Genomic DNA, 13022 nt, shown 5'->3' with positions numbered 1-13022 from the left:
AAAGCGGTTCTTTATTATCAGCTTGCCAAGCACAAAATATTACAAATTCTTTCCTTGGATGGGGCGCCGTAACAAATTCTGCTAAAATTAGTAAAATGAAGATATTGTTCTAATTGCTAGGTTGGAATTTTCTAAGCACTCCAAGCACAAACAACCAAGAATAACGAAATCAATTCTACACACAGATCGTAGAACTAAGGTCAACCAAAACTGAAGGACTCTTCAAGCACTGATTTACACATTGCAACTAATTTGTCATGGTATTTTGCTAATCTAAGTAGAATTTTCAACTCAGTCCACTCGTGAACAACACAGAAGAACCAATGATAAAGTGAAATGTTACGTGAGCAAGGGACAAGGAAAAAAATCGGAGTCCCTGGCGGGAATCGAACCCGTGGCTTCCCAGATACCGTTTGGGCGTTCTAACCAACTGAGCTTCAAGGGACTCGTAGTGAGCTGGGCCATTTACTAGGTTGATATGTGACACGCGTCCTGCAACTGCAGGTTCAGTAATGTCGAAATCATGATATTTGTAATAACTGAATAATGAGAGATGGTAGATTGTAGCTTGGTAAATGAATGATATAGTGAAATGTTACGCGAACACAAGCTTTCATTTGTATGACAACATTGTTGGGTCACCGACGTTTTCCCGCCATAAAGTGCAGTGGTCTACAAAGAGCAAAATCACCTAAACGGCAACAGGTGCAGTAAGCCAAACAAGAAAAAAAAAAAAAAAAAAAAAAAAAAAAAAAAGAGAGAAAAAAAGCGTGAGGTGAAAAGTGCGGGAAAACAAACGTGAGTGGAAAGAGCGGGAAAAACAAAAACCCAACCGATGGAAATCGCGGGAAAGTTGCCTTGGCCTTGATTTAACACCTGATTGGTCGGAGGCAACAAGCTCTTCGCCCTGATTGGATGGAGCGCTTTACAGAAATAAACATACAATTAATTTTGAAAGTTGTTAATAAAGGAATTTACAGGATCTCTGTGTTGTGATTTTTCCACGAGTAAATATGATGAAAGCCGGGGAAGATTTAATATGAATTTCGTCAGAACCACTAAAAAACCGCCTTAGCAAAATACCCCTTGTCCAAGCAAGTAAAAATAACATCTTTCAAGAATATCGTATAACTATATTTTACTTCCTCTTAGTACGGTTTCAACCTTTTGTTATTACCATTTATTTACTTTGTTCTAGGCAAAAGACATTTCATAGCATCTCCCTGTGTTACACCTATTCATTTCAAATATAACGCACTGAAATTGGCCTTTAAACCAATATCAGCACGCTTTACCTCTTGTTATGGAACGAGTCCTTGCTTTCGCCAGTCGAGGAATCAACAACCGTTTTACTAAGCTCGGCTTCGAATAGAACTGATCTGAACCAAATCCACCCGAATAGAACGGAACTAAACCCAACCCAACCGAGTAGAACCGAACTAAGCCGAACGAGACCAGCCCCATCCGAATAGATCCGAACTAAACCGAGCCTTGACGACAACCTGACAAGACAACTCACAGATTGCTCGTGCTATGTTATGATTGGACAAAAACTATCGACAAATTTTCGGCAACTTCAACGAAGATTCACCAAAACGGGCAGTTGTTCCTCGACTGAACTTGACTTTTGCTCGCCCTGCATACATCGATTTTACCTATCTAAACACTTCTGAGATGTCTCTGTACAAATCTATCTTTTGTCTAGACATAAATTTAAGCAATCCTTTCAAACGAGTTTAACCGTATATCGTATTTTTCCCCGTATCCTTAATCCTGTATATTTAAAATTGCTTAATCGATAGCATTTCAACTACATTTACTGCTTTTTTCTGAAAAAAAAAAAACTCCAACAAAATACTTTCTAAATTTCTTTGCGCTAATAATAAACACAATTAAATTGTGGAAAAAATTCTCTTAATAAATCTCAAGGCAATATTTATGTTCAATTTACCAAAAAATACACAGAGCAAAGCAATCGCTCTTAACTTTAAATCTGATAATACTTTCTTACAAAACAATAAAATAAAATTTTTGTCGGTTTTGCTGACGAAGACGACGCCAATAAAGCAATTCCTTATTTATGTCAATATAACTCACGTGACCAAAACGCGTGGTCACGTGGCATTATTCCATTACAATCTATTTATATACTTTGGCTTAACTTTGCTCCAATAATTCTAAACAAGAGCAGCATTATTTTATATTACTTAATACTACTGTGCATGCAATGAAGTCGGCACGTTAAGATATGATACAAAACCTGAATTTTTTAAAAAAAAAACTCCAAGACGAAACGAAACGTAAAAAAGAATTAAGAAATACATAATTACAGTGTACCGCAATAAAACAAACAAAACTAGCCTTCTAAAGAAACTGATTTCGTCTGCCTTTATATAGCCATTTTTTTTTTCATTTGTTGCTTTTCGACCTAATTCAGCCGAGAGAATAGAAGCAAAACGTTATGTTAATCAAGGCGAGTTTTATATCCACATACAAAGAAAACCTTAATATCCTTTCTCTTAAATTATCCATACGTTCGATAACATTGTTTCAAAAGTAATAATGATAAGACTGATGTAAAACTTTTGTTTTGTGCGAGAAAACTCGGCAATATAAAATGGTTTCCTTGAAGTAATTTCGTCCTGCCCAATTAACTTTGAAACAAACACCGAAAATAACACAATACACACTTAGTTTAGTCGCTTGGATCGTCATCGCAACGTCCTCCCTGATGAAGACAACCCAACGTCACGCAATGTGTGAAGTTGGGTTGTCACGCAACACTTAGTTGCGTGACGGTCCAAATAACCCTGCCCGTCCCCCACGAAGACGACTATTGACAGTTCATTGCATACAGTGATCTTCTAAGACAGGTTCTTGAAATTATCTAACAGTTAAAACTGATCGTCCTCTTGTCTTGGATTCAGAGGTTTTCTGCCTGCAAGAGACAGAACAAAGTGGATTAATAAAACAGAAGCATGACTGGAACAATTTTTGCAGAGATTTCTGTCGACGTTTCGCCAATTTTAAGTAAGACGTTAAAAAATGTCTCTGATTTTAAAACAGAAACCCAGGTAAAACAAATAGCAGTTGAAAATGAATTGGGCTGCCGTATGCAAACGTATGAACACAACACAATCAAGATAAAATAATGTTGTTTTAATTTCTTGAAATAAATCTCAATTTTTTTAAATAGAGCCAAAATATAACAAGTGTCATATTTGTCCCTAGCAAACAATCGCCTATGAGATGCACATTTCTCTGATCGAATTCCCTTAATCCACTTTGTTCAGTCTTCGTTTATAGAACAGAAAATTGCCACCTTATTTAGCAAGGAAACAACACGATACATTTACGTAATTCACCGTATTTATCCCTCCCAAGACGCCATTTCCAGGAATGAGACGAGCAAGTCAACAGATGTCTAACTGCAAATTTCAGCGCTTCAAGGGGTTAAAAACACGTAAATTTAGCTAATTCTAGATTTTCGTTAACTGCTCACACAGCTATGGAACCAGATCTCCTATACATTGACCGTGATTAAAGTGTTCCCATTTCCTCGTTATATAAAGTAACAAACAAGTATACATCCTTTCATAATGGTGACAACCCATTTTAATTAAACAATAAATATATTAAATAATAAAGATGAGATGTTCTACATGACACGAGCATAGGACAAAGAAAAATTCTGAGTCCCCAACGGGAATCGAACCCATGGCCTCCCAGATACCGGTTGGGCGCTCTAACCAACTGAGCTAGAGCGCCCAACCGATATCTGGGAGGCTATGGGTTCGATTCCCGTCGGGGACTCAGAATTTTTCTTTGTCCCATGCTCGTGTCATGTAGAACATCTCATCTTTATTATTTATTACCGAGCTTAAAATTTACCATCTTTATTATTAATAAACCAATAAATATACGACCACCCTTAAATAACAATACTACAGTTCACTGTACAAGAGACAATTTCATTCACTGTCTCACAAGGTTCAACAACATTCTCTTAGTTCGTCTTTTCTGTCTCAAGTCAATCCATGTTTTTCCTTGCCATGTTTCCTGATGCTGTGAAGACAATTGGTTGACTTTTTTCACGGCTGGAAGAAAGGTATTTTTGGCCCTTTCCTTACAAAAACTTATGAGAAGCGGTTATATTCAGCTGAGCAAGCTAACAAAAAGCGTTACCGTGACTATACGAAGGAAAAGCGTGACTATCCCGCAAGCCAACGAAAACGCTCCTTCCGCACCACGGAGCGTGACTTCCCGCAGCCCGAGCGTGACTTCCCGCGCCAACGGCGTGACTTCCCGCATCCACGAGCGTCACTATCTGGCACGCTAAAACAAGCGCGATCTAAGAGCGCGAGTATCCCGCAACCGAAAAGCGTGACTATCCTGCAAGCCGACGAAAAAAAGTGACAATTATTAAAGTTAAAAGAAAACGTTACTGCTCCATGAGCCAACAGAAACTGACTATCCGGCGAGCCATACGAGGTGCGACTATCCCACAGGCCAACAAAAAGATTGAGTTTCCCGCAAAACCAAGCGCTTTTTAGAACTGCACACTGGAGCACACACGTACTACACGTCCCAACACCAGGCCATAACTCGATGCTCTCAGAACTAAAAGAGTATACAAGGTTAAAACAAAAATAGTGCGTTCCGAAAGAGAACAAGAGTTCCAGCACAACCCTTTACTCCCAAGAGTAACGAAACTTTAGTTTCTCATTACACATCAAGCAGACTGGTGACAGTAAAGAAATTTAATCGACAAAAGGCACTTTGATGAACTAACGATTTCTCGCAACTGACGGAAAAATGGCATTTGTTTTCCGGACTGTACACAATACTTACCTCGTGTCTCCAGCCGTGACTAGATCGTCACGCAACGCTTCTGGGGGCCGGATTTGCGTTGCGTGACAACGTAAGTCATTCGGGGTGTGATAAAGGTAACACAGATATTCAAGTACAATACAAGGGTTGAAAAGTGCTCGAAAGTAACCGCTTAAACGACACCGAGTATTGAAAACAGAGCACGCTCACATGTTGGAGGAGGTTTTCACAGAAATTTTGGAGATTGTCCCCTAAACTTTGACCGCCTGTTAACGCAATGAAACAACTGTAAACTATACAGTTACAACAAACAAAATAGACATCATACACTGCATGCAGAGGCGATGGCGTTTAAATAAACTACTTAAATAGTTTTTAGGAAATTTTTCAAAAAAATAACGTTCTAGACTAAATAAAAGTAGCTGACAACTTCTGCATTGAATGACTGTTTAACAAAATCGAAACAAAAGTTGCGTTATTGTGTTGCGTGACATCTCGTATAGGCCTGATATACGATATACGATACTTCTCTCGAGCGAGCGACCGAGGTCGAAATAATTACAAACGCGGTCTCGTAATTGTATTACACAGGCCAACCGTAGAAGATGTCTGTTTACTGAATCTGATAGAACTCGTCAAAGATAATTTGTCTCTTTCGTTTATATTTTGTATAAGTCCTTTCTAACTTTCAATGAGTATTTTGCTTTGTGTTCTTCGCGGCGATTTCTTGTCCTAACTTGATCTATGTTGACGTCTCATTTACTCCTGTAGTTAGGTCTGATCGGTCGGTCGATTGGGACAGAACCGGTCGAAGGCTCATTGATAACGGAGATAGACTAACGCCATCGCCAAAAAAAATCCCGATAAAAAAACCATAGTTTCGCTAAAACTTATTAAGTTAGTGTTATTCCAATCTGCTACAATCTTGTCCAATTTTGAGTATTTACATTTCTCTGCGACGTCTTAAATACGAGAAACCTACTTGGAGCAATTAACACAGTTACTTACTTTTAGCAGGTTCATCAACCCTTCAAGCTGCACCATTAGTTCACGGCGGCTCTCTTGCAGTGCAGACATGCGCAATTCTAATTCATCCTTTCGTTGCCGTAGCAACTTGAGTTCGGCCAATAGCTGAGGGTTTTGAGCGATTTGAGCCGCTGACCTCGACGTCTCCTCATGCTCGTCGCGCAGGCGTCGAATTTCTTTCAGAAGAAGCCTGTTGGACAAAAACAGATCTTATTAGAGGAGCTCAGTTTCTGAATAAAAATCTAATTTCATGTGAGTTTTTAGTTTTCTGGACTGCAAAAAAGAGTAGTTCCATTGACCGCTGTAAACATTGTCATGATTGCTGGTTGCTCGAATACTATACAGATTCTTTACCAATGGGGTTTTTTTTTTTTTTTTTTTTTTTTTTTTTTTTTTTTTTTTTTATTTTTTTACAAAAAAAATTTTTTTTTTGGTGGGTTATTTTTATTTTTATAAAAAATTATTTTTTAATTTTTTCACTACCAATTGGCTAGAGAATGCAAACTGGAAGCCAAAACTAAATTTTAGTAGCCTTTGGCTAGTTGGCTACCGTTAGTCTCGAGCCCTGCCAATGTTGGTCGCTTTGTGGCTAAGCTTTCTCTATTGACAGTTTAGTGTCAAGTTTCCATCGTGCCTTCCCTTAATCAAGCTGTTGTAATTCACTCTCATTTCATAGGAATCAAACCGGGATGCAGAAATAGATGGGGGCACTGTTCACAAAGATGCCAGCTTATTTAAGCCATCTTAGAATTCGAGGTTAAATAAAGTTTTATGTTATGTTGTGTTGTGTTGTTCTAACTCCGAGGGGTTTTCTGCAAGTATTCCAGATGTGCGCCCTCCACAGAAGCCAAAACTTAATAACTCTAATTCGATGGAAAGTACGTGGGCCGCGGGTTTGTCACTCGTAAGACTGTTAATTTGTTGCTTTCATAATGCGTACATACACCTTTTGTGTATTTTGAATGCAAGAGATTCCAAATTTAATAAAAAGGCTAAGTATTCCTAAGGGTAAGAGATTCCAAATTTAATAACAAGGCCAAGTATTCCTAAGGGTAAGAAGCCGATACGTTCAAATAGCAGCCATTTAAAAGGTACCTGTTTTTGTTCTGCAGTGTCTGCATCAGCTCTCTCTGTTCCCTGTTAACGTCAATGCTCGACTGACTTGATGACTTGCTCACCTTATTGGCAGGTTTCTGACGCTATAAGGAAAAGAAATAGCCTTGATTTCCTATCAATTTCTCCAAACCAACGTAATACGAAATGTATGGAGACCAATAAGGCGAATTTAAAGAAATCAAGTGCCAATACAACAGCCGTTTGAATAGCGATTAAGTACGAATGGCGTTTTTTTTTTTTAAATCCAAAATTGACTTGGTGTGATAGAACGGTTTTCGGTTGAGTGTCGTAAAACCAAAACCAAGGTAATCACTCTGGCCAATCACAAGAGACACCGACAATTCTGTTAACCAATCAAAACTCGAAGCAAATACGTGTAGCTGACGCAAAGCGCGGGAAAACGTGTGTGAGGGAGCCACGATTGGTTTTGGTTTCACTTCTGATTGGTTGAGAAGGTGGCGTGAGTTTTCTAAACCAATCACACGACAAAGTTAAGAAAAACCAATGCAATTCAGGATTACTTTCGGAACTCAATTGAAAACCGCTCTAATGGTAATGGTAATACATTTAAATTCGATACGTATAATTATGTTGGAATGCGCTTAACATCTTATGTACCACTAAGAACGAGATGAGGCGTCGTCATTTTAAAGCGCAACCGCTATCAGTTAAATTTTGATCTCCCTTTTACCACTTCCTTACATTTTACCTAATATTAATCAGTTCTGTAGCAGCTCTCGTAAGCTTGAAATTTTTCCTCCTTTAGGGTAGCAGTTTTTGTGGCTAGAGGCATTGTTCCTGTTGTTTCTTCTACAGTCGAAGCTCTCGTAAGCGGACACCCTCGGGACGCGAAAAAAGTGTCCGTAACTGGAGGGACTGGCCGCTTACGAGAATGGTTCTCGTAAGCGGCCACTAGAGGTGAAGGGGATAGATGGCCGCTTACGGGAGCTTGCCTAGCTAACAAGTGGTGTTTCAAAATGTAACCAGACGAGGATAACGACAAAACAAACACTGAAATATGGTTCTGTAATTACTGTAAAATAATTGTGACGATCGGCGATGTAAAGTTAATAAGAAAAAAAAACAAGATACAGAGGTTGTTTATAGGATTTTCTTTTGGCTGTCCGCTTACGGGAGCGTAAAAACAAAGAAAAAGTCAAAAACATAATCTTTGAGAGTGTCCGCGGCCGCTTACGGGAATGTCCGCTTACGAGAATGCAAAAATACAGAGTTTGTATGGGAGTTAAAACGGGATTTCAAACAAGGCGGCCGTAAGTAGAGCTGTCCGCTTACGAGAGTGTCCGTTAAGAGAGCTTAGACTATATTGTTCTCTCGAAGGGTAGCAAGCCATTCATGTGAGACTTTGCGAGACCTGCTCCCCCACCCTCCCCCCCCCCCCCCCCACCCAAATTAACTGATTTCGTCTTGGGGTGAGGATAAAACTCCAGTAATAAAAAAAAATAAAAAAATAGGGAGCTTCGCTTTTAGCCTTGCCTAAATCTATAAAATTATTGTAGAAAAATGTTCTTCAAATCTTGCATGATGTATAACTGAATTATCGGCAGAATGTTTTTGCGAAAGTCCCTTAAATGTACATTAGCCAAAAACAAAATATAACCTGAAAAGTCTCATTTCAAACCAAAATACAAAATATAAATGAGCCCAGCGGGACAAGCATTGGCTATTTGATTTTAGTCCCATCACCTGGCTAAAAGACAATGCGTGATGCTTTGGAACTCAAACAGATAATAAAAAAGAAAGAAATTTCTATTTACACAATCAGCATGTAGTGAATAATCAAACCGATGTGTACAATAGAAATAAAAATATAAAATTGCAAAAATTTAATAATGATTTTTATTTACACAATCAACACCTGAGAAATAATTAAATTGATGTGAGTTTATCCGCGGCAAAACGACTTTTATCGTTCGTGAAAAGATGGTGACGGTTTTATTTTATTTTTTTATGTTATTACTTTTTTATCGCAAATTATGGGTAGATACGTTTATTGTAGACTTACCGAATTTGCCGCGAGTCTTTTCCATTGGTGAGCAAAATACAAAAACAAAGATAAAAAGTTAGATAACGTGAAAAAATTACACTACATCAAAGAAATAAAGTAATACGGCGACAAATGTACAGATTATTTTGTTTAGGCGCCATTTGAGAAGATTATATTTATCAAGGAATGCTGTAAAGGAAAAACTAATTTTATTTTTGCACTTTCGCTGCATGGGTAAAGTAAAGACTGCCACAAAAACGCACATGGGGTCGTAAGGTAGGGGAATTATCCCAGCTGTAGTTTCACGCAAAAACCACGGAATGTAACCAAAAAAATACAAGCGGTTTGATTCTTGAGGATGCCCGTAATTGTAGAAAAAGAAAATTTACACACGAGTCAAAATAAACCGTTTTAGTAATCAACAAACTCGAGTCATGACTTAATGAGCAGACCACTCTCGAATTATTGCAATGATCCAAGGCGATGGCTATGCGTTTTATTTTTTTAAAAAATCATTAGCAAGGATGAGTGCATTCAAAACGAAATCTGTGGTTGGTTGAAAATACATTAGGGAAATTAAGCCTTTTTCATTTACAATGACTCATTTTGAAATCACTCTAGAGTGTCACAACGCGACGCGACCAATTTCTTATCAAATGGGAAAATAAATTGTAGCATTGTGAAGAGTGTCGTTTGTTTTATTGAGAAAATAATGTAGGACACGCAAACTTTTTATTTTTCTTCCTCGAAGGAATAATATTTATACTAGGAAAATTCGGACTTTTTTGGTTGCAGAAACAAGTTTCAGTCGATGCGCTTGTCTACGAAAATCGCATATTAAAAACACGTGAAATATTAATTCTTCTAACTGATTTGTGCATTTCTTTTAATTTTAGTAATGAGAATTTCACGCTTCATCAAGACAAAACAAGAATTTCACAAGGAATGTGGTGAAAAGAAACATTGTTGGTTGAAGAAGACGAGAAGAAAAAAATCCTAACTTTGAAATATGGCTAAATGTTGTCTTGATGTCCCATCAATTTTTTTTAAAAATAATAGTTACGTCCGGAAATCAAGATGGAAATTAATTATTTCAAGCTTGCACTGAAAATTTTTGACATAAATCTGTTAAAAGCTTGGAAGTTAATTCTGCATTGATGCAAAGTGAAAGAAAAGAATTTTAGTATACTAAGGCTTGATTGTAAATGTATTTCGAATGCAGAGGAATCAAAACGGATCAAATAAAACGTCAATTGAGAAAGTCTTCGAAAGCGAGGCGGGTCTCGGAATACCGCATAAGAACAGGTAGAAAATATGAAAATTAAAACCACAAAGCAAAAAAATTGAAGATGTCATAAACACATATATGAACCTACTGTTCTGATACCTTCTTTTGGCAGAGCTTCACTGAAAAAAATACGGCTATTATTGACCGGCAGACATTCAGGCATCCTCAAGACAAAAACCCAACCCAGTCCATAGCACCAAAACATGTTAAGGGTGAAAACATGGGTTGCCATAAACCTCACTTAGCGTATAAACCAGTCATGAAATACGGAGTTTATTAACTTACCTAGCCGCATATCTTGATATCAGCTTGTGCTCATCATCCATTCTGAAATCAGACAACAAAAAAGCGTGCTCAAGACAACTGGGAATGGAGCTACCGTTTGGCATGATGATAAATAACGATATCGTGCACGGCGAGGCTGAGATCGATAGACACTGTCTACTTATTTTTTGACTTATTCAAGAGGAGTTAGTGTTTGGGTGTACTTAGTATCGGTGGCCATCAGGTGCTAATAAAACAAATCTACATATTCATAATGAGTTTTTTAGGGAAAGAGAAATAAATTCACTCACTTAAAGAATACATGTATTGTTCGTTTCATTGGTCGGGACCTGTCATCTGAAAGATTATGCCAATTATCGCCATAGGAGATCTTTGCAGCCATACAATAAAACGATAAATTTATATCTGCAAGGTGTGTTGAAAATCTTTTTCCCATGTATTGCTAAATTAAACAAAAAAAGCATCGAATAATAAACTAGAATTTTACTGTTCACGGCAGACGCAAGTCTACAAGATAATTTGATGTAATTCATGACAGTGAATGATTATGCTAGCGAAAACAAACCAGCGATTCTAACTCGACTTTGCTGAATTTAAACGGCGAAAAATAACATAAAACAGTGTTTTTAAATTAAAACGAGATACTCGATACAGCAAAACTGACTAGTTTCGATACGCAAAATTTTTTGACACGTAACAAACTGCTTCGTTTCACTTAAACGCGTTTCTAAAATTGATTGTTTTGATCTAAACACATGTCAAAAAGGTCGCGAATTCTCATTGCTCACATCCATGATTTAAAATATACTCGTTTCCTAAATTTAAAAAGATTACATCCGCTGTTCTTGATTTCCATATTGAGGAAATGAAGCGAACCTTTCTCGCTAAATTAGGAGGAAAAACACACGACAAAACATCGCCCAATTATCATTTTACTGTTCACTTGGCCGGAAAATTTCTTTCCTCCCATAAAAGGATGCAAAATGAAGGATATCAAATTATCATTTTCCATTTTGGATTTTTTTCATATCACCTTCTGACAAGCGCTTTTGTATGTGTTGTGTGTGGTTTTAATATAAAGAGCGGCTTTTGAATTACTTGCGGAGCAGATCAGGTGGTTGTTTACTTTTCATTTTGCGTTTGCTATAATTAGACCACACGCCTTGTTTCCCGTAGCTAACAGCCAATCAAAGAGAAGAAAAACTTGAATTGGCCAATCAGGTGCAAGCAGAATTCAATCGTGTCCTAGCTTAGGCAAGTTTTCCCGCGCTTGGCAACGGTTACCATCTTTTGTCTCGAGCGTACTGATTGGTTAATTGAATTACTGGTGACCGTGCTCATTTTATCTGTCATTGATTTTCCGTTGTGTTCAGTTTTGAGGCAGTCATTAATTAAAAACGTTTGAAAAAATTTAAAAACATTTTGTTTTAAGCGATGGCTCCCCTGCATTTTTAACAGGGAACGAGGAATTTCCTTTAACGATTTTTAGGAAGCGTCAAACAAACGAGAATCAAACTGTCCGCTGTCAAAATAGGGTTTCAAAGGAAAGAGAGTCAAATAAATGTTTATTTTCCCTCCCCCACCTCCCTGCCCGCTTTTAACATTTTATTCCCGTTATGAGGGCCTGACTAGGGAAGAAGGACGACTCAACACAGGCTACGAGGACTCTCTTGTTAGTTTAAGTCAGTCTGGAATACATTCCGGAGAGTTTTCATGGCAAATCTTCGGGAAAATGTCTCGAACGGTCTTCCGAACGTTGCATGAGCAAACCGAAATCTGACACAGCGTTTGTTCGTCAGAAAGATCCGCCACATGTGATAAATAGCAAGTGTAAGCAGCAGCTAAAACAAATATCGGAGATGGATCCCCACCCCAGCTCCCCGCAATTCTTTCTTACCTTTCATCGAGGTCCTCTGTCATTTTCGGTGGGTTCGTTGAAGCAATGGATGTGTCGACCGACTCGGGAGAAGTGGAACTTGGAACGTAATCCACATACTGGTTGGGTCCGGACAGATCCGAGGGCAACGGAGGACTGCAAACAAAACAAAAATAAGTATTCAAAGGAAAAACTTAAAATAAAATGACCAAGTGTTTGGTACGTGCGACTGGAAGGAAATACAGTAACACACTTTCGCTATCAACAAATTAAAAAAGTTTTTGGCGGAGACTGCACCTTCCGTAAAGAGATTTTCAACTGCGAGTTTTTACAGGAAGACAAAAATTGATAGACACCGTGAAATTTGTTAACTGTGGCACAATATGTCCTTAGAAAATCGTCAATACAAAGACGTTTATATCCCTGCAAGGAGAAATGTAAACGTCTGAAAAATACTTGCAAAGTAACATTGTATTCTTTTTACTTGTGGTGTTTGTTTGTTTGTTTGTCTAGTAAATAAGGCAAAATGTTCTAGGAGGATATTAAACGAATAAAAGATTGCCACGAAGCACGGTTGCAACGAGTACAACCTTCGG

The 13022-nt window shown here is 38.0% G+C and overlaps 1 protein-coding gene across 1 annotated transcript in view; it reads right to left on the bottom strand.

Moving 5' to 3' along the window:
* LOC144658140 (dystrobrevin beta-like) overlaps positions 1-13022 on the bottom strand; it is a 41507-nt gene that overhangs the window by 8768 nt on the left and 19717 nt on the right. Inside the window, exons 14-18 of the mRNA XM_078518488.1 lie at positions 12448-12582; positions 10551-10592; positions 8996-9011; positions 6952-7055; positions 5839-6046 (exon numbers count right to left, since the gene is read on the bottom strand). Of these exons, the coding sequence (XP_078374614.1) occupies positions 5839-6046; positions 6952-7055; positions 8996-9011; positions 10551-10592; positions 12448-12582 (505 nt within the window). The remainder of the gene's footprint in view (positions 1-5838; positions 6047-6951; positions 7056-8995; positions 9012-10550; positions 10593-12447; positions 12583-13022) is intronic.

This window comes from Oculina patagonica, chromosome 6, assembly GCF_052425735.1.
Source record: "Oculina patagonica isolate OP01 chromosome 6, crgOcupat, whole genome shotgun sequence".
Taxonomy (NCBI): domain Eukaryota; kingdom Metazoa; phylum Cnidaria; class Anthozoa; order Scleractinia; family Oculinidae; genus Oculina; species Oculina patagonica.
Note: the sequence above shows the minus strand (reverse complement) of the source record. Positions and strands in the feature narration are given on the sequence as shown.